The sequence below is a fragment of the Trichosurus vulpecula genome, chromosome 4, assembly GCF_011100635.1.
Source record: "Trichosurus vulpecula isolate mTriVul1 chromosome 4, mTriVul1.pri, whole genome shotgun sequence".
NCBI lineage: Eukaryota > Metazoa > Chordata > Mammalia > Diprotodontia > Phalangeridae > Trichosurus > Trichosurus vulpecula.
Window position 1 is genome coordinate 408,495,000 of NC_050576.1, and position 21,607 is coordinate 408,516,606.

The following is a 21,607-nucleotide window of genomic DNA, read 5'->3' on the forward strand; positions in this document are numbered from 1 at the left end:
ATAGAACATGTGTTTATAAGAAGAAGGCACAGATTTACACAAAATCAATGAGTTTCAGAATATGCTTCTATTTTATCTGTATTTCCTTATAGACACAATAATAAACCATGATTGTCTAAATCCCAGAAGTGTTCTACAGAGGTAGTGGTACTTAGTACAAGTTAGCAATAAAGGACTTGGAAGAGATTTAGTTTATATATAATTGAGTATATTTGTCTATGCCATCTGGAAGCCTTTTACAATCCATTAATTAGTCAGATTATTACTATGTTTTTGTTTAATGAACTGTCAGATTCAAAGTCTAGGATTGTTTGTGATTGAAGGGGTATTTGTGTGTGTGTGTGTATGTGTGTGTGTGTGTATCAACAACTTGATTATTTCATTGATGTGAGTAACTTACTGAATATCATTTATCCATAGCTTCTTTTTAATTAAAAAAATGGATTACAATTCAGCAACTTTGTTGTTTCAAAATCTTTTGCTTCACTAGTAATTTCCTGTGCTACCTTGGAAGAGCCAATATGATTAAATATTTATTATGGGCTTAACTGCATATGGTACTGTACAGTACTATAAAAATAAATTACCTAAATAGTCTGCTTCTAGTCACAGTAAGATTACATAAGGGGCAGAGGCGGGGAGGAGGCTGGTACTGGGGGCAGGAGAAGCAGAGCCTAAGACAAGCCTCAACTTCTTATTTTACCACCTAAAGGCTCTGCACAAATTTATACACATACGTATGTGCCACCCTGCACCCCGCACCATGTTGTCTATGCTACATTAGGAAATCAATCAATTAACAAGCACTTTTAAGTGTCTACTATGTGTCAGCTATTATGCCAGGCATTGGAGATAGGAAGGCAAAAATGAAACATTCTCTGTGCTCAGTGAATTGACGTTTTATCAGAGGAAACATCATGTATACGAATTATTACACACTAAATATGTACAAAATAAATATGACATATATTTGGGGAGTTGTAAAGAGGGCATCATTAGCTGGAGAGATCTTAAAAGACTTTATGTAGAAGGTGTCCCTTGACCAAGATTTTGAAGGAAACAAGAATTCTAAGATGCAGAGATGGGCTAAATTGTATCCTAGGCATTCAGACTAGCTAGTACAAAGACTTGGAGATGAGAAATGGGAGGGAATAGCACGAAGGTCAATTTGGTTGGACTGTAGAGTATGGTATGGGGAATATTGTTTAATGAATTTGGGCAGTTATTTTAAGCTAGGTCCAGGTTGTGAAGTTTTAGAAGAACTAATCCTGCTTTATACTGTTTTTGTATGATCCATGAGCAAAGAATGGTTTAAACATTTTAAAATACAACAAAATTTATTCAAAAATGTAAAACCCAGTTTAGCTCACAACATGTATACACAAGATGAATTTGTCCAGTGGATCTATAGTTTTCTGAACCTTGGTACGGTATATGAGAGAATGGAGGAGTGATGGTGATAGCTCCGGGAGGTTTGCAGCAGGACAACTTCAGCAGCCTGGAACCTTTTCCTGTTCTTTGAGTCTTTCCTGTGTGGCACCGGATGTTGGCTCTTCTGGTGAGACAACTAGGAGCATGCCCATGACCCCTAGGATATCTTTCTTTGAATAAAATCTTGGGCTTCTCTAGAACTCAGAGGCAGAGCACATCTAATAGGTGATCAGAGTGATGATGAATACTATATATCTGGCCTAGAGCCATGTATCTGGCCCTTTGGAAATAAGTTCAATCTCCTTTCCACTAGAAAGAATTTTCAGCAGCTGGCATCAAGATGTATCAAACAGTCTGTTACTATGGAGCAGAGTTTCCAGTGAGCAAAATCTATATGGGAAGCAAACCCAGCAGCTTTCTGGTGTGTTCTAAAATGAAAGTACAGCCACCAAAGTAATTCTTCATTAGTTGTCCAAAAACAGCAATCTATTTGAAGTAGTGAGTTCCTCATTACTGGAAGTATATGACTACTTGTCAAAGATATCCCATCCTTGGGATAAGAAGCATTCTTTGAAGTCCAGTATATGAAAATCCAGATTTACAAAAAAAACCCCAACCAACCAACCAACCAACCAAACAAACAAACAAACAAAAATAATGGAGAAAGGAAGCACTGAGGATTGCTTTTCAGATTCATTATCATCCTTTAAATGCCAAATGCTCCTATTGCATTTAAAACGTGAACCAATTTATTAAAATGTGAATTATATACTACTCAAGCTGCAAGACTTCAGATATTTTATCTGGAGAAGAAAATACTTAGGAGGAAATAAGATTATTAGAGTTAATTATTTCAAGAGTTGTTATGTGGAAGAGGTAGACAATAGACTAAGACTGATGTGTTAAAGATACAGGGAAGCAGAAACTGCTCTATTCAAGTCAACAAGCCAAATCAACAAGCATTTATTAAGAGCTTCCTATGCGCCAGGCACTGTACTACGTCCTGGGGATAGAAAAGAAAAGTTAAAGAAAAGAAGCAATTCTAAGCCAACAATTATCACATAATTGTTCAATTAAATCATTCTTATTCCTCATCCTTGACTTCTACATTATTTGACACTATTGACTACATCCTCCTTTGTAATATTCTCTGTGAATGTTATAGTACTGCTTTCTCTCTCCCTCCCCCCTTCTCCCTGTCCCCTTCTCCTGTTCTCACCCTCTTCCTCTTCCTCTCTCTCTCTGTCTCTGTCTCTCTGTCTCTGTCTCTCTGTCTCTCTCTCTCTGTCTCTCTCTGTCTCTGTCTCTGTCTCTCTGTCTCTCCTTCTCTTGTCAATCTGATCATTCCTTCTTAGTCTCCATTGAGGAATGATCATTTATGTACTTCTCCATATATATATATATATATATACATACATGTATATATATACACACACATATATATGTATACATATATACATATTAGTATATCTCAGGGCTTTATCCTGGGCACTCTTCTCTTTTCTTCCTTCATGTTCCCCTATTTTATGACCTCATTAGCTCATAACATCTTTATTCAGTTGAGTCCTAAATCTACTCATCCTGTCCTCATTTCTATTCTGAGCTCTAGTCCTCTAACACCAGTTGCTTATTAGATGTTTCATAGACATATCAAACTCAATGTGCCCTTAAATACATCACTCCTTCCAACCTCTCTATTTTAGTCAGAAATATGACCATTCTTCCATTCACTCAGGTTTTTAATCTTAGAGCCATCCTGGAGTCTTCACTCTCTTTTATGCTTCATGTCCAATTAATTGAAATATCTTGTCAATTTTCCCTCCACAGTGTCTCTTGCATTTATCCCCTTCTTTTTACTTACATGGCCATACCATAGTTAGACATCATACTTGGACTATTACAATAGGCTCTTAATTGGTCTCCGTGGTTCCAGACCCTCTCTACTGCAAACCATCCTCCACATAGCTGCCAAATTGATATTCCTAAGGTCCAGTGGTGGCTATGGCACTTCCCTCCTCAACAACCTCTTACATTCCCAGAGGGATAAGAACTCTCTTGTTTGACAGCTAAACCCTTCACAAAGTGGCTCCAACTGACTTGTACCGAATGATTTCAAACTTAATCTTCATGTACTCTATTTCCAGGCCAAACTGGCTTACTTGAAGTTCCTTGTTTGTCGTTTTTGTGTCATTTCAGTTATGTCAATGCTTTGTGACCCCATTTGGGGATTTCTTGGCAAAGATAATGATAAGGTCAAGGAACCATGTTTTTAGGGTTGTTCGAGACCCCAAAATACCAACATGCTGGCTCCTGCTCAAATGAATTGGACTCAAGTCTTCTCACAGCCAAAGAAAAACAAAGTTTATTAAAGATTCCCATAATGGGTAGTCTCACCATTTGTGATGCTGGTTTTCACAAGTGGGCCAGATTCAACCTGAAGTAGATTGAATCTGAGTACCTTCATGGAGGCAGGATCAGACTTATGTACAGAAAGCCTGTGGCGGGGATCTAGGGTGGTCCTGGTGTGTTGGAGGAGGGCTTTAGGGAGGGTCTTGAAGAGTCTAAGGAGGAGCTTGATGGGATTGGGGTGAGGTCAGACTCTAGGAACCAAGAGAATAGGATTGAAGGTGGGAAGTAGCAGAAGGCTACCTGGAGATAACAGAAAATGTAGGGTTAGGCTGGTTTAAGGGTAACAGATTTAGGCATAGACATTTTGATAGGATCAAGTGTGGAAACTAGCCAGACAATAGAGGGCTAGGCTAGGTTAAGAGTAACAAAGATTTGGGCCTAGTGATAATGAAAGGCTTACGGCCACAGGCAAAAGCCTCATCAAGTAGGAAGATTCAAGGAGAATTCAAGGAGGCTCCCAGATCCTGTACCCCAACAATACTAGAGTAGATTGCCATTTCCTTCTTGTAATGGCAAGCAAAATGGGACTTTTCACTGTTCTTTGTTTGAATGGGGCTGGTAAAATGAGATCTTGTCTTGGAATGTTTCTCAGCATTAAGACAATCAAAAGTCATTGAGTTGTATATGATGTGATGCTGATGGTTGGAGCTTTCCCACACTGATTTCTCACACTCTAAATGGTGAGCCTCAAGTGTCCCAGGGTCCTGAGACAGGTATATAAGATCCAAGGTTGGTGTTTGACTTTTTGGGGTATACTCATTAAAATAATATGGGTGATGAGACTCTGGGCAAGCTGTTGAACCCCTCCCGCCCCAGCTTTGTAACCCAGACAGATAGATGTTGGTGTTTCTCTAGTAGCTATGAATTGTGATTCGAATCAGACAAGGTCTGTCTGTTGATGTTTGTAATTTCTGTTTGTATTTGCCTTGAAGTTCAGGGGGCTGATCTTTTCACCCTGAACTCAGTGAAGGATATATGTATGTTTAATTAAAATGAGATTGCTTTCCTTAGAAAAGCAGGTCAAAGATCTTGTGCTGGCAGCCTTCCTGTTGTTGATCTTGTGTTGGTTTTTCACCCCCACAACAGCTGCTAGCCAAATTGTTGCTACACTTCTCCAGCTCATTTTACAGATAAGGAATTTTGCAAACAAAGTTAAATGACTTGTGCAGCGTCACACAGCTAGTTAGTGTCTGAGGTCAGATTTGAACTAGAGTTTTCTTGATTCCAGGTTTGGTCCTTGATCCACTGCATCACCTCGCAGCCCTAACGTAAGAATTTGAACTGTGCTTAATGTGTTACTGTTGTTCAGTTGTTTCTGACTCTTTGTGATCCCATTTGGGGTTTTCTGGGCAGATATTGGAGTGCTTTGCCATTTTCTTCTCCAGTGTATTTTACAGATGAGGAAGTGCATGCAAAGAGGGTTAAGTAACTTGCCCAGAGTCACACATCTATCAATTGTCAGAGGCCAAGTTTGAACTCACGAAGATGAGTCTTCCTGACTTGGCAGGTACTCCATCCACTGTGACACCTAGCTCGACCATTCCTTATATAAGATATTTCATTGGCTGCCTCCTTCCTTTTCTATTCTGTTACACCTGTCTTTTGGAAATCCTAGGTCCGTTCTAGGACCTAGCTCAAATGATACATTTTACAAGAGTATTTTTCTAATTCTGCTAGTTGCTCATTCTTTTTCTATTTCCAGAAATTACTTAACATTATTTCATTTTTCACTATCTTTTGTCTCTTTCGTATCCTTAATACTCAACAGAGTATCTGACATTGAGTGCATAGATGCTTAATGACTGACTGACTTATTTAGGTACATATTGTTATTCTCAATTGGAGGTAAGTTTACCTTGCAGGCATTTTGTTTTTGTCTTAACCCTTGCAATGACTGATTGCTAAGCTTCTTAATTTGTACTGCATTGAATTAATGTTTTGACAGGATTGATACTTCAGCTATGAGTTGGGCCAGAACACCTCTCAGCTTATTTCTAAGATTCTATCAGTTCAGGAATAGACTTAAAGAAAATGAAGTCCATTTGTATTTGTGATATTTAAAAACTGTTTCAGTAGTCAATTTTGTTTTATCCTTTTGACTTGGATATATAGTAGGTCCTACTCAAATTCCAAGTGAGGTAAGTTATTCTTTCCTAGGATTTATATCTGGGGGATTGCCAGCTACAAGTGTATTCTAAGAAACCTCCGCAAATGCTAAAACTTCAAGGGTCTAAAGCTCAGGAAAATGTTTAAGGGAAGAGATATTTTTCTATTTATAGGCCTTACAGATTTTCAAGGTGAAAGTACCTGACAAAAGCAGCACTGTGGGAACTAAAGTACTGAAGAGATCTAGACTTTATAGCACTGATATTCCTAATTTTGCTTCCTTATAGATAACATTTTTATTTGTGAATAGGATTTAATTTAACTATAGGGACCACATTTGTCCAGATTCTTCAAATGAATAAGTGGATGAGCTAGAAGTAAAAACTGAGTAATCAGACCTTTAGCCCACTTAATTATCCACTATTTCAGGCCTTGGAAACAATATGCCTCTAGGCTAAAAAATCAATGCTAGGGGTTTCCATTTTTGGTTCTATTGTCATTCAGTTTTTGGAAAGGATTATTGTATGCTTTTTTCTTTGAACAGCTCTGCCTCAATCTGACTTATTACACCTGTCTTTAAAATGTTTGCAAAGGTTACCCATTATATTATTGAATAGAAGAAATTGAAAAGACAATCCTTCATTTAAATACTCGAATTAGGGTGAGTAGAAAGGTCATATGAATTGTGAAAGTGAAAAGGATAGAAAATTGAAAATTCAGTTGAAATTTTAACATTTACAGGTTTATAGTTCACTTTCATTTTGAGTATTCTTTCCTACTATTCACTATAGATTTACTTTTTATATATCTCATATATCCTTTATATAGAACTGCTGTCACAGTCCAATAAAAGTACTTCAATTTTTGATAATCCAAGTCCTTAAGTAAGTAGAAAGCTTAGTCTATAGCCCAGCTTCTAAAAACATTCCTAAGTGCTGGCAAAATTTGAGAGATAAATGTTCGTTTGTTTTTTCTAATATTAGTTACTAAAAAATCATATCAGGAATACTCCATTTATAAATTAGTATCCAATGGCATGCAAGAGGCAAGTGGAGAAGAGGATAAATGAATACAAATTATATATATATATATATATATATATATATATACACGTATATACATATATACACACATACTTATATATAATGGAAGTAAAATAAGATGAAAAGGTTTGAAAAAAGATTGTAGACTATGATAAAATTCACAATTCTTTGCTTTTAGAAGTAAAAATACATCTATTAAATAGACAAAATACTCCTTTTTCCTAGTTTTAAATAATCTCAAAGGAAGAAATATCTTTAACATATTTTGTAACCATAGAATTATGACAGTGCTTTAGATAAGAGTTTGCTTGGATCAGGAGTTCTCAAAGTGTGTGTGTGTGTGTGTGTGTGTGTGTGTGTGTGTGTGTGTTTGTGTGATGGACTCCTTTTGTCAGTCTGCTATAGCCTATGGACCCCTTCTCAGAATAATGTTGTTGTGTTTTCCCCCCACCTTCATAATTAAAATAATACTGAATTTCAGTTAGAGATTAATGAAAATAAAGATATCATTTTCCCAATCCAAAACAAAGATTCCCTGAAACTTAGATGTGAACTATCTGTGGACCTAAGGTTAACATTCCTGTTTTGGATGTGAGGAATCTAACTGGACCCAATTTTATAGATGTATTTCTCGAGGAAATGACTGAGAAATCTTCTACATAATGCAGATGGGTTAGACTTATTTGTTTTGCTCTAAAGTATCCAGGATAATTGATAAGTTCCATGGTTTTCACTTGAGCAAATATTAGCTAGGAACAATTTACAGATGGCGGGTGGGAATAGTTCTCTCCATTAAAATCAACATTTTTTCTCTTCATTCCACTGAGTTCCAAAAATTATACTAACTGCATAGTTCTGGCTCTTACTTTTGTCTCCAGAGTAGTGTTATAGGAGACTTTCTAATGATAAAATATGGAAACTTAAAGGTCAAATCAGGCAAGCATGGTTCTCATAATATTTTCTGTTCAAAGACATAGGCAGTGTCAGGCCTGACCCTGTAGCTGCCACTTATTTTGTATTTGGCATATTAAGTCCTGAAAGCTTATACTTTTTATTTTTTTCAATAGTAGATGCTTGATGAAATCAGAGTGATTTCATCTTTCATCATTTCAACTTTCGAGATCAGTATAAGTCCTCACTTATAAGACCTTACTACCAGGCAAGATTAATACCATACATTGCAAACACCATAAGAAAGTTTGCTAAGTCCTCTAGGGTAAGGTAAAGTAACATAACCAGCTTATCAGTTAATTTGATAGCTTAGACATGGAGGGAAAAGATGGCTATATGAACCGGAAAGTAGAATCTTAAAACTCTGGAAGTGGAGGTAGATAAAACCCCCATCAGGTACAACCCTATGAATTTGCAGTTCAAAGAAACTGAGGCCCATAGAAGTTAGGTCATTTACCCTAGGTCTCACAGTTGGTTAGTTGAACACTTGGTACTAGAAACCAGATTAATCAACCAATGAACAAGGATTGACTGAATTCCCATTTATAAATTCAATTTCCCTGATATGACTTGTAGTAACTAATATTGGGAGGGAGGAATTATTTTTCTCAAATTTTGCCAAGATTTAATTGCTTACTATGTGCTGAGCACTTGTACGTAAGAGGGAAATATGAAGAAAGGCAGAAATGGTCCTTGCCCTCACAGAGCTTATGTTCTAATGAAAGAGAAAACCCATGAATAGGTAACACATGATACATACAGACTGAAGGGAAGGTAACCTTAGCAGGAAAGCATAGATGAATAAAGTCTAAGGTCTTCCTGTAGAAGGTAGCATTGGAACTAAGCCTTGAAGGAAGCCAGATATTCCAGGAAATGGAAATGAAAGAAAGAAGAAATTCCAGGTGTAGAGGACAACCAGTGCAAAGGCATGAAGACGGGAGATACAGTGTTGTGCTCAAAAGACAGGAAGAAGGCCAGCATGGTTGTATCATAGAGTATGTAGAAGGCATAATAGAAGAAGGTGGTTAAAAATACGGGAAGAAACCTAGATGCAAAGAGCATAAAACGTCAAAGGAATTTATATTTGATCTTAGAGGTAATAGAGAGCCACATTATACTCTTTACCTTCTGGATTAATTAAAAAATTTTTGGTAAATATTTTAACTGTTTAATTTTGTGCTTGTACAAATATTTTGCCTTTAGTGATCAGTATGAATATGCTTATTCATTCCTTTTTCAGGTTACTGTAATATCAATTAAATTGGGTGTCTTTGATTGAGTCTTATTAGGTGCTAAGCCCCAGGCCCAAACTCATATCTATTAGGTGCTAAGCCTATGTGGGTGTGAAGCCCTCAGGGTCCTAAGGGGAGTTGCTAAGACCAGAGCCAATAGTAAGTGCTTAAGTTCTGGTTTCTCAGATGACTTTGGTGATGGCTAAAGAGTGCATAAAAAGAGAGAGCAGAGCTATTTGCTTAGGGCTCTCACTCTTGGCAGTGTGCTAATGTGGAGACTCTGGGCAGCTGTAGTTGAGAGCCCTCCAGCTTGTAAACCTGGATGTTCAGACTTTGTTAAACTCTGGTAACTATGAATCGAGATTTGAATCAGACAAGGTCTGTCTGTTGAAGTGTGTAATTTGTTTGTGTTTGCTCTGAAGTTCAGAGTGCTGGATTTTTCCCCTGAACTAAGTGAATGCTATTTGCATGTTTGATTAAATTGAGATTGTTAACCCCTTAACGTTGCTTTCCTTAGTAAAGCAGATCAAAAGAACCTGTGTTGGCAGCCTTCTGTGTGCTGGTCGTTGTTGGTTTTACACAGCCACAGTAGCTGCTAGCAAGATTGTTGAAACAGTTACCCTCCTAATTCCCCCAGGCTTTCTTTGTAATGTCCCAGGACATCTTCACTCTGGAAGCTTACCCCACCCCTGGACTTCACATATTGGAAGTACACTCTGCTCCTGTGACTTCTCCCTCTGATTGGCTACTCTTCAAACCTCCATTTTAAGGAGAATATTGAGGCCAGCCATGTCTTCACTTCTCTTCAAGCTGCATTCATAACTCTCCTGGCCTTTATCAACATGCCTTCTCATCTCTCCTCATCTCTTGCTTTTCACCTTTTATGAAAGTCCCTTCTCCCTTTAGAATATAAACTCATCGAGGACAAAGACTGTCTTTCTTTTTGCTTCTATTTCTATTCTGAGCACTTATCACAGTGTTTGGCACATGGTTAATGCTCAATTGATGGTCTTTTACTTGATTTACCATTACTTTATCCTAATCATTGTTCTAATTCTGAGAGCAGATTACTAAAATGGGAACAAATACAATGGAGCACATATTATAACATAAACCCAATGTTTCACCACATTTCTCTTGGAAAGGAAACCAGAACCAAGAACGGCTAATCTGATTCAAACAGCCATTGTTATATTTGCTCTGATTGAAGCCATGATTATATCATCTACTTCTTTTGGTACAGAATGACATAAATGGGGATTAAAACAAACATATAATTAACACGTTTGTAAAATAAGGAGGTTGGATTAGGTTGTCTCGGAGGTCCTAGCCAGTTCTAAAATCCATGATCCTATAACCTATGAACAACTACCAGAAAAGACAGTGACTACCTATGGAAAGAGAATCCATGCCAAACACTGTAGATTTGTAATTCTCAGGCCATGTCTATTCATCATCCCAATTTAAGCATCACTCTTACCTCTTCACTTACCCTACATGATATCCTCCAACCAAGTAACAGTTTCTAGTCATATACTGTAAACTACAAATAACAGTTGGTCTTGCCATTCACCAAATATGTTGATATTTGTTGGTAGACTTCCCAGATCATCCAATATTAACTCCAATGTCATAGTTTCATTTCATCCCAGTTGTTCCTCACAGCACTGATAATGGTGTAAAGAACAAATTCCTCTATTGAATTATCATGCTAACTTCCAGCCACACAGCAGCCCACTTTCTCCTCTTACTGTTTGGCATTCCATGGTCTCTAGATGGAGTATCTAAGTGACCTTGTTCTGTTTTTAATACCATTTTTATAAAGTTTAAAGCAAAGGAATACATCAGAGAGATTAAGGAATGCCTGAAACATCTTCTAATTTTATTAAACCAGTAACACATGGGGCAGAGCCAAGATAGCGGCTGAAAAGCAGGAACTTGCATGAGCTCCCCCCCAGGTCCCTCCCAACACCTATAAAAAATGGCTCTGATCAAATTCTAGAACTGCGGAACCCACGAAACAGTGGAGGGAGGCAGGGCTCCAGCCCAGGACAGCCTGGATGGTCACTGGGTAAGGTCTATCACATGGAATTGGGAGCAGAGAGAAGCAGAGCCCAGCGTGAGGCATGCCTGGACCAACCAGACCGGGAGCCAGGCAGAACAGGACCTAGCAGCCTGAATCAGTGAGCTGTGGCAGTTACCAGACTTCTCAACCCACAAACACCAAAGACAACAGAGAAGGTTAGTGGGAAAAACTGCAGGGGACAGAGTGAATGGAGTTTGTGGTTTGGCCACCGCCCAGGGGGCAGTGGAGTTGGTGCAGCTCTGAGGCTGCTTACAAAGCTACAGTTGCAGTTTCTTCTGGCCCCTGGCCCACCTGGTGGGAACAATTAAATGGCAGATCTGAGCAGGAGTGCAGAGCCAGCTCAGATCTGAGTCTGGTGCAGGTTGGCAGTTCTTGGGGAAGGAGGAGTGCTCATGTGGCAGAGCTTGCTGTGTAGAAATAGCTCTGAAAAAACAGTGCAACCCCTCAAGCTTGGGACAAAGTACTCTATACTCTACAAGCAGTCATACCCAGACGAAAAATTCAAGGGTCAAGTAGTCAGCTGGGAACATGGCCAGGCAGCAGAAACAGACTCAGACTTTGGAATCATTCTTTGGTGACAAAGAAGACCAAAACATATAGCCAGAAGAAGTCAACAAAGTCAAAGAGCCTACATCAAAAGGCTCCAAGAAAAACATAAACTGGTCTGAGGCCATGGAAGAGCTCAAAAAGGATTTGGAAAAGCAAGTTAGAGAAGTAGAGGAAAAATTGGGAAGAGAAATGAGAGTGATGCAAGAAAACCATGAAAAACAAGTCAATGACTGGCTAAAGGAGACCCAAGAAAATACTGAAGAAAATAAGACCTTAAAATATAGACTAACTCAAATGGCAAAAGAGCTCCAAAAAGCCAATGAGGAGAAGAATGCCTTGAAAGGCAGAATTAGCCAAATGGAAAAGGAGATCCAAAAGACCACTGAAGAAAATACTACCTTAAAAAATAGATTGGAGCAAGTGGAAGCTAGTGACTTGATGAGAAATCAAGATATTATGAAACAGAACCAAAGGGATGAAAAAGTGGAAGACAATGTCAAATATCTCATGGGAAAAACCACTGACCTGGAAAATAATCCAGGAGAGATTATGTAAAAATTATTGGACTACCTGAAAGCCATGATCACAAAAAGAGCCTAGATATCATCTTTCAAGAAATTATCAAGGAGAATTGCCCTGATATTCTAGAGCCAGAGGGTAAAAGAGAAATTGAAAGAATCCACTGATCACCTCCTGAAAAAGATCTCCCCCCAAAAAACTCCTAGGAATATTGTCACCAGAATCCAGAGCTCTCAAATCAAGGAGAAGATACTGCAAGCAGCCAGAAAGAAACAATTTGAGTAATGTGGAAACACAATCAGGATAACACAAGATCTAGCAGCTTCTACATTAAGGTATTGAAGGGCTTGGAATATAATATCCCAGAGGTCAATGGAGCTAGGATTAAAACCAAGAATCACCTACCCAGCAAAACTGAGTATCATGCTCCAAGGCAAAATATGGATTTTCAATAAAATAGAGGACTTTCAAGCTTTCTCAGTGCAAAGACCAGAGCTGAATAGAAAATTTGACTTTCAAACATAAGAATCAGGAGAAGCATGAAAAGGTAAATAAGAAAGAGAAACCATAAGGGACTTACTAAAGTAGAACTGTTTTGTTTACATTCCTACATGGAAAGATGATGTGTATAATTCATGAGACCTCAGTATTAGGGTAGCTGAAGGGAATACACACACACACACACACACACACACACACACACGTATAGACAGTGGGCACAGGGTGAGTTGAATATGAAGGGATGATATCTAAAAAAATAAAACCAAATTATGGGATGAAAGAGGAATATATTGAGAGAGGGAGAAAGGGAGAGATAGAATGGGGTAAATTATCTCACATAAAAGTGGAAAGAAAAAGCAGTTCTGTAGGAAGAGAAGAGAAGGCAGGTGAGGGGGAATGAGTGAATCTTGCTCTCATTGGATTTGACCTGAGGAGGGAATAACATACACACTCAATTGGGTATCTTACCCCACAGGAAAGAAGGAGGAAGGACATAAAAAAGGGGGGATGATAGAAGGGAGGGCAGATGGGGGAGGAAGTAATCAAAAGCAAATACTTTCAGAAAGGTACAGGGTCAAGGAAGAAAATTGAATAAATGGGGATAGGATAGGAAGGAGAAAAATATGGTTAGTCTTCCATAACATGAGTATTGTGGAAGGGTTTTACATAATGATACGCATGTGGTCAATGTTTAAATTGCTTGCCTTCTTAGGGAGGGTGGGTGGGGAGGGAAGAGGGGAGAGAATTTGGAACTCAAAGTTTTAAAAACAGATGTTCAAAATAAAAGTTTTTGCATCCAACTAGGAAATAAGATATACAGGCAATGGGGCATAGAAATCTATCTTGCCCTACAAGAAAGTAAGGGAAAAAGTGATGGGGGGGAGTGGGGTGACAGAAGGGAAGGCTGACTGGGGAATGGGGCAACCAGAATATATGCCATCTTGGAGTGGTCGGAAGGGTAGAAACGAGGAGAAAATGTGTAATTCAAACTCTTGGAAAAATCAATGCTGAAAACTAAAAATATTAAATAAATTAAATAAAAAAATAAAGATAAGGAAAAAACAGTAACACACCCAACTAACTCTCATTTCCTGTTATACAGTACTTGTGGCATCCATCTGAAACATTGTGCTAGTATATGATTCCATTCTGGAGGATTCTTAGGCTATACTTTACAATGGGGGACACTTAATGAAACAATCAACTTATAGTCACTGAGGTCTGGGCTAGCTAGTTGGTGACAATGGTTTGAAAGGCAAAAAAGCAACTATTAGTATTCTCAATTTGTAAAATAGCTATAATTTCTGGGTAATTATTAGTGAGGTAATGTGAAAGAGCAAAACAGTCTTTGTGATATACAGATAATAATGATCTCATTATGAGCTCATAACTGAAGAGTAATTTCTTTTACTATTACTCACTAGGAGGAGAGGTAGCATGTAGCAGATAAAGGAATAGCCTTGGAGTAATGGAAACATATTCAAATCCTACCACTGACATATATATTACTAGCTCTCTAACCATGGACAAGTCAGTTAGTCCTCTCTGTGACCCCATAAGTCTATAACCCTCTCTGTGACTCCATAAGACTCTAAGTTATACTTGGCAATCTGCTCTAGCAGAGGGATATTTTGACTGAGGATTTCCCATGCTGATGAGACCACAGATCTGTTCCATATCGTCTGCCTCCCAAGAAAGAAAAGAAAAGATGACAGAAAGAAAGAGGGAAGGAGAGAGGAAAAAAGGGAAAGGAGGAAGAGAGATACAAGGAGAGACAGAGACAGAGGGGCACACACGCAGAGAATGAGAGATTCCTCTATTCAAGACTCATCATCCCTACTCCCCATTCTTGTTATGTTTAACACCAAAATGAATAACATGAAGCTACAAGAAGTAGGTAGTGGTGCAGCACATAGAGTGCTGGATCTTGAGTCAGGAAGATCTGAGTTCAAATCTGTCCTCAATAATTTACTAAAAATATGACCCTGTGCAAGTCACTCAACCTCTATTTGTCTCGCTTTCCTCAGCTACCAAATGGAGGTAATAATAGCGCTTGCAACAGGGCTATTACAAGGATCAAATGAAATAACAATTGTAAAAAGTGCTTAGGACGGTGCTTGGCGCACAGTAGCAGTTCTGATTCCACTCCTCTTTCTCAACAGAAAACTTAAAAAAAGAGCTTTCAGTTTCAAGTGATTTCGGTTTCTTCTTCTGTAAAACAAGGGGTTCAAATAGGATCTTTAAAGTCCCCTCCAGCTCTAACATCTTACTATTTTAGTCTTTGTAGCTAAATGTACTTTGAAAAATAGACTACAAAGTCTAGACTACACGGTTAGATCACAAAAAAAAAATCTTTTGGTAAATACTGGCCCTAATAAAATATACTTCAAGGGAGGGGGAGGGGGAAGGACTTCATACTTCACAGTATAAAGTATAATAACCTGATTATAAAATCAAAGAAACATGCAAAACCCAACAGTTACCAAGGGCTTGCAATTCACAAGATAAATATTATAGCTTTTGAACTTGGGATGATTCTCTTGTTTTGTTGTTCGCTTGTGTCTGACTCTTGGTGACCCCATTTGGGGTTTTCTTGGTAACGATACTGGAGTAGATTGCCATTTCCTTCTCCAGCTCGTTTTATTTATGAGAAAACTGGGGCAAACAGGGTTAAATGATTCGCCCAGGGTCACACAACTAGTAAGTGTCTGAGACCAGATTTGAATTCAGGTACAGAGTTTTCCTGACTCCAGTCCTGGCCCCTCATCCACTGTGCCATCTAGCTGCCCCATTCTCTTGTAGAAAGTGTTAATAATTCATTGGGCCAAATGTATCACAAGGGTGAAAGGTAATTTTTTAAAGCCATTTTTTTCCTTGCCAAAATGTATGAACTCTTTTTTTTGGAGGGGAAAAGGCAAGGCAATTGGAGTTAAGTGATTTGCCCAAGGTCACACAGCTAGTAAGTGTCAAGTATCTGAGGCCAGATTTGAATTTAGGTCCTCCTGACTCCAGGGCCAGTGTTCTATTCACTGTGCCACCTAGCTGCCCCTGTATGAACTCTTAATGAGTGGAAGTGTCTATTATCGACAATGGCTTATTATCCATAATTTATAAGGAAATTGAATATTTCCTTACCTCCTTCCAAATTTAGACTAAAAACAAAACAATATTGATTCATAAGCTATGGAAAAAAATAGGAATAAAAAGTCATATTTATATAACAGCTTTTAATTTTACCAAAAAAATTTGCAAAAGTTTACAAAGCTTACCAATCTTCTTCCTTCACCTGGTGAGATAAAACATTCAAACATAAATCATGCAGCTAGTAATTAGAAGAGCTATGATTCAAACAAGTTATGGTCTTACTACACCATATTATCTCCCTTCAAGTTTCTATGCTAAACTACTATGGTTGCAAATCAAGCTTTAGTGGAATGACTAGCACGTAATAGACACTTATTAAAGCCATGTTGACCTCTGATGGCTGGAGAAGCTTCAATTATTTGAGAAATCAAAAGCTTTATGAATAGTTTTTCTATTATTGTGACTAATGAGTGTCTCTATTAATATCCAAAGATTTACCCAAAGGAGGAGCATCTTTATGAGTGGAAATTGGTAATCACTTACTTAATATGACACTAGAAAGAAAAGGAAAGGTATCTCTTTCCCCAAAGCATTTTCCCACTCCCAAACTTCTTCAATATCTTTTGTTATATTGCTTGAATTTCTACCAATTAGAGACTCACTTGCATAAACAAAGTCTACTTCAAGGTGCAAATATTTTTGAGGAGGTGAGGATTTTGAGTCTTTTATCACTTCGTGTGAATTCATTCAATCAGAATCTTATTCTTTTGATACCCAGCTAAAAAATCCACAATGAAAGGTTGGAAATAGTGAGGTAGAAAGGTAGACAGATGAAAGAAGGGGTTTTTGAATACTAAACTATTAAATTTAATTCAGCACTGGGAATAGAAAGATAAAACATAGTCCCAATTCTTAGGGGGTTTATAATTCAAAAGGGGTGATGAGATGCATACTAAAATAGAGGTAATGGAGAATCATGACAAAATAGACAAGAAAGTCATAATATGTTTGTAACTGTTCTTCTGGCTATACATTCTTAATAAATACCTTTGACAAAATGATAATTATATATGGCAAATTGTTAGTGGGAAGCACAGCAGTGGAGTTTCATGAGCAACTACAGAAACTACTACTACTACTACTACTACTACTACTACTATAGAAACCATGAGAATAGTAGTCATCCATCCTGTAGGGAGCCATTCCACCAATGAAAACAGAAGTTAGGAGAAGTAGCCTCAGAAGAATGGCTACATTAAAAACAAAAATGGAAAGATGTTGAGCTCTTTACAAAATGGCACCATCATTGACACAATAAAAGAGAGCTCATGTCAGAGCTAGAAAGATCAGAGTCCAAGTCTCGGTTCAGACACATACTGGCTATGTGACTTTGGATGAAATACTCTATCTCTTAGTACTCTAGGAAATTCTAGAACTATAAGTTCCAGAGAAAATGGTAACCTTCTCTGAAAAGAGAGAATTTTGATAAGAAGGAGGTTGCTATGTCAATGAAATCAAAGGAGTAATCCAGGTTTCAGGCCTTATAAAATATAGGAACTGACATTCAAGATGATATTAGAATCAGTAGCATCATAAAAGAACCTGATGCAAAAGCCTAAATATCATACTTCAGAAAATCACATAAAGATTGTTTAGAAGAATAACTGAAGGTTAATTTTGGAGATAGATAATCTGAATTCAAATCCCTGTTCTGTCAAGTCAATCAACAAACATGTATTAAATGTCTACCAAATGCCAGTCATTGTGCTAACTACTATAATGAAACAAATCTTTAGGAGCTTACTTTCTTTTATTTTTTTATTTTTTATGTAAAAAGTATTTTATTTTTTGTAAAGATAGTTTTCAACATTTTTTATAAGATTTTGAGTTCCAAATTTTTCTTCCTTCTCCCCAAGATGGCAAGCAAAGATAGAATATACATGTGAAAGCGTGTTAAACATACTTCCACATTAGTCATATTGTGAAAGAAGAAACAGAACAAAAGGGAAAAAATCACTCACAAAAAACCAAAGGAAAATAGTATGCTTCAATCTGCATTGAGACTCCATCAGTTGCTGTTACTGTGTGCAATGTTCTCCTCGTTCTGTTCACTTCAGGAAGTATCAGTTCATAAAAGTCCAGGTTTTTCTGATCTCTACCTGCTCATTATTCCTTATAGCACAATATTGTTCCATTATATTCATATACTACAGCTTTCATTCCCCAATTGATGGGCATCCCCTCAATTTCCAATTCTTTACCACCACAAAAGAGCTGCTATGAACATTTTTGTACATATAGGCCCTTTTTCTTTTTCTCTTTTTTTGTCTTTTTGGGATACAGACCTAGTAGCAGTATTGCTAGAGCAAAGAGTATGCCCAGTTTGATTTCCTTTGAGCATAGTTCCAGATTGTTCCCCAGAATGGCTGCATCAGTTCACAACTCTATCCACAGTGTATTAGTGTCACAATTTTCCCACATCTTCTCCAACATTTGTAATTTTCCTTTTCTGTCATATTAGTCAATCTGATAGGTATGCTGTGGTACCTCAGAGTTGTTTTAATTTGCATTTCTCTAATCAATAGTGATTTAGAGCATTTTTTCATATGGCTGTAGATAGCTTTGGTTTCTTCTTCTGAAAGCTGTTTATTCCTATCCTTTGATCATTTATCAATTGGGGAACAGCTTGAATTCTTATAAATTTGATTTGATTTTCTATATATTTGAGAAATGAGGCTTTTATCAGAAACACTTGTTATAAAAAGTATTTCCCAGTTTTCTGAGTAGCTTACTTTCTAATGTTCAGAAAGGAAGAGCACTAGGATTTCGTGAGGTGTCAGAAAGGTTTCACTTAGAAGGTGGTGCTGGAGCTGTATACTGAAGGAAAAGGAAGATACTGTGAGGCAGAAGTGAGGAGGGAGTACATTCTGGGCATGGGGAATGATCATTGCCAAGGCATAAAGCTAGATAGAATACTGAGTGTGAAGAAGAGAGAATAGGACAGTGTAGCTGGATTACAGAGTATGGGAGAGAAAATAATGCATATTGAAACTGGAATGGGTTGCTGGGGACAGGTTGTTTGGGCTTTAAAAGTGAAACAGAGGAATTTCTACTTCATACTAGAGGCATGGGAGAATGGCATGGTTGTATGTAGGCTTAAGGAAAAGCACTTTGGTAACAGTGTGTACTATGAACTGAAATTAGGAAAAAAAACTTTGGGTAGAAACAGCAAAGGGCTGGAAGGTAGAAGTTTCGAGATTTGCTAAATGCAATGGTCTGAGGGAGAGTGAGACGTCAAAGATATGTCAAGGTAGCAAACCAGGGAGAATGGAAGAATTAGTGGTGCTTTTGACAAAAATAGGGAAGTTTAGAAGAAGGGAAGAGTTTGGAATGAAAGACAAATTCAATTTTGGACATGTTGAGTTTGAGAAATTTCTGGGACATACAATTTGACATGTCCAATAGAAAGTTTATATAATACAGATATACCACTCAAAGTAGAGATTAAGGTTTGCTTGTATAGATCCATGAGGGTGAGGTGGGGGAGGGAAGGAAAAAAGATAAAAAAGGAAAGAAAAAAGAAATTTTATTATATAATTATTTTATCTTTTATTTATTTTTGTTTTATATTTATTTTACTATTATTTTTAATTTTATTATATATTTTAAATTTATTATACATTTAAAAGGAATAGCAAGAGGTAGCATTTTCATGGGCAATCTCTTTTCTATTATACTGTTATGAAAATGCTTGCTTTATTCCCTAAATTAAAAATTTTAAAAACACATGAAAATTAAACCTTACAGTGCTGATGAAGTCACCAAAAAGTGTAGAGGTAGAAGGAAATAGGGTCAGGAACAGAACCTTGGAAAATACTCACAGTTAGGGAACCTGGTATTGTTCATGAGCCTAAGAGAGTGGTAGTGTCAGAAATCTCTGAGAGGAAAGAGTATACAGAAATACAACAGATAGGTTGAGAGGGATCAGGACTGAGAAAAGATCACCTGAATTGGCAATTAAGAGATAGTTGATAATTTTGGAGAAAATAGTTTGATTTGATTTGGTTTTCTATATATTTGAAAAACGAGGCCTTTATCAGAAATACTTGCTATAAAAAGTATTTCCCAGTTTTCTGAGTAGCTTACTTTCTAATGTTCAGAAAGGAAGAACACTAGGATTTCATGAGGAGTCAGAAAGGTTTCACTTGGAAGGTGGTGCTGGAGCTGCATACTGAAGGAAAAGGAAGATACTATGAGGCAGAAGTGAGGAAGCCAGAAGCAAAGGGAAAAGGGTTGCTGGAAAATGAAAGAAATGAATGTAGGCAGATTTATTTCTCTTGGAATCTGGCTTAAATGAGGAAAAGATATAGGGGGATAGTCTGAGCAGATGGTAGGGACTAAAAGAAGGCTTTTTAAGGATATAAGAATATTAGCCATGTTTGACAGCAATAGTGGATGACCAACTGATAGAGACTGAAGATTTGAGAGAAAGAAAGGCTAATTGACAGGAAAATCTTATGGAGAAGAAAAGAAGGGATGGGATCAAGAGAATATGTAGAAGGTTGGTCATGGCAAGGAGAATAGTTGCCTTTTCTTTCACTCAAGACTGACAGAAAGGCAAGAGAGGGGGAGATTATGCCAAAGGATTTTGTAATGAAGAGAAGAGGTAAGAAGGAATTTACACTGAATGGCCTAAATTTTCTCAGTAATGTAGGAGGGGAGACAGAGTGTGGGAACAATTCAAGGATGGGTTTTATCAGTGTGCCGATAGAATAGGAAGTGGAAGAATATGGAAGCTGGTAACATCATGGACTTAAAATGGTTAATGGTAGGCTCAAGATTAGCAAGGAAGAGAAATCAGAATAAAGGTAATTGCCTGAGAAAACACTGAGAGGCAGAAAAATTTGAGATTTAAGTGAAACTGAAGAATGGGTTTAGGAGTCATGAGGCATATGTAGAGATTAAATGATATATTGTGTTCAAATAGAGGAATATTAGAGTTTTTGATTAGATAAGTAGAACACTTGTATGTAATGGTTACATGTTTTTAGGCAAAGTGAATTGAGGATATATATTATGAGATTTAACAAAATTAAGCAATTGGAAGTTAGAGTGAAGAAGCACCAGTATGTATGGTGACATACCCCAAAGTAAGGGCAGGATTTAAAAAGGAAGACAGTGAGCCTCAAGAAAAAAGGAGGATGTCTTTCAGTGAAAGACAACATTCACCATGATTTTAATGGGTTGCAAAAATTTCATACTATGAACGCCAAAGGAGTAGAGGTAGATGAATGAAATGCAAAAGAGAGCATTTGAAGTGGAAGTACGGAAAAGGAAATATTTCAACTCCTCCTCCAGGATCAGTGTATCAAGGGGTATGAAAGAAGGTGCAGCTTGTGCTGGAAAGCATGGTCAAGGATGTAATATTATCTGAGAAAAGCCAAGTCTCACTGAAGGTGATGCATTTGGCACTTTGAAAGGATTTAGCCCTAACTAGTCATTCTTTTGTCATACAAATTGTACATACATACATACATATATATATATATATGTATATACGTGTGTGTGTGTGTATATATATATATATATATATATATATATATATATAGTCAAGAGCAAAGACTTAGGGCCTGTCTATTGAGCTGCTATGATGGAGTGCACTGGAACCTGGATTCATTTCAGGGTAGAGTAGCAAA

General features: G+C 37.4%; 1 protein-coding gene across 1 annotated transcript in view; it reads right to left on the minus strand.

Annotated features, from left to right (window-relative positions):
• The window catches only part of LOC118847339 (proto-oncogene tyrosine-protein kinase ROS-like), a 188,439-nt gene that overhangs the window by 37,960 nt on the left and 128,872 nt on the right, over positions 1–21,607 (minus strand). The window contains exon 9 of the mRNA XM_036755808.1: positions 8,428–8,433. Coding sequence (XP_036611703.1) covers positions 8,428–8,433 — 6 coding nt within the window. The remainder of the gene's footprint in view (positions 1–8,427; positions 8,434–21,607) is intronic.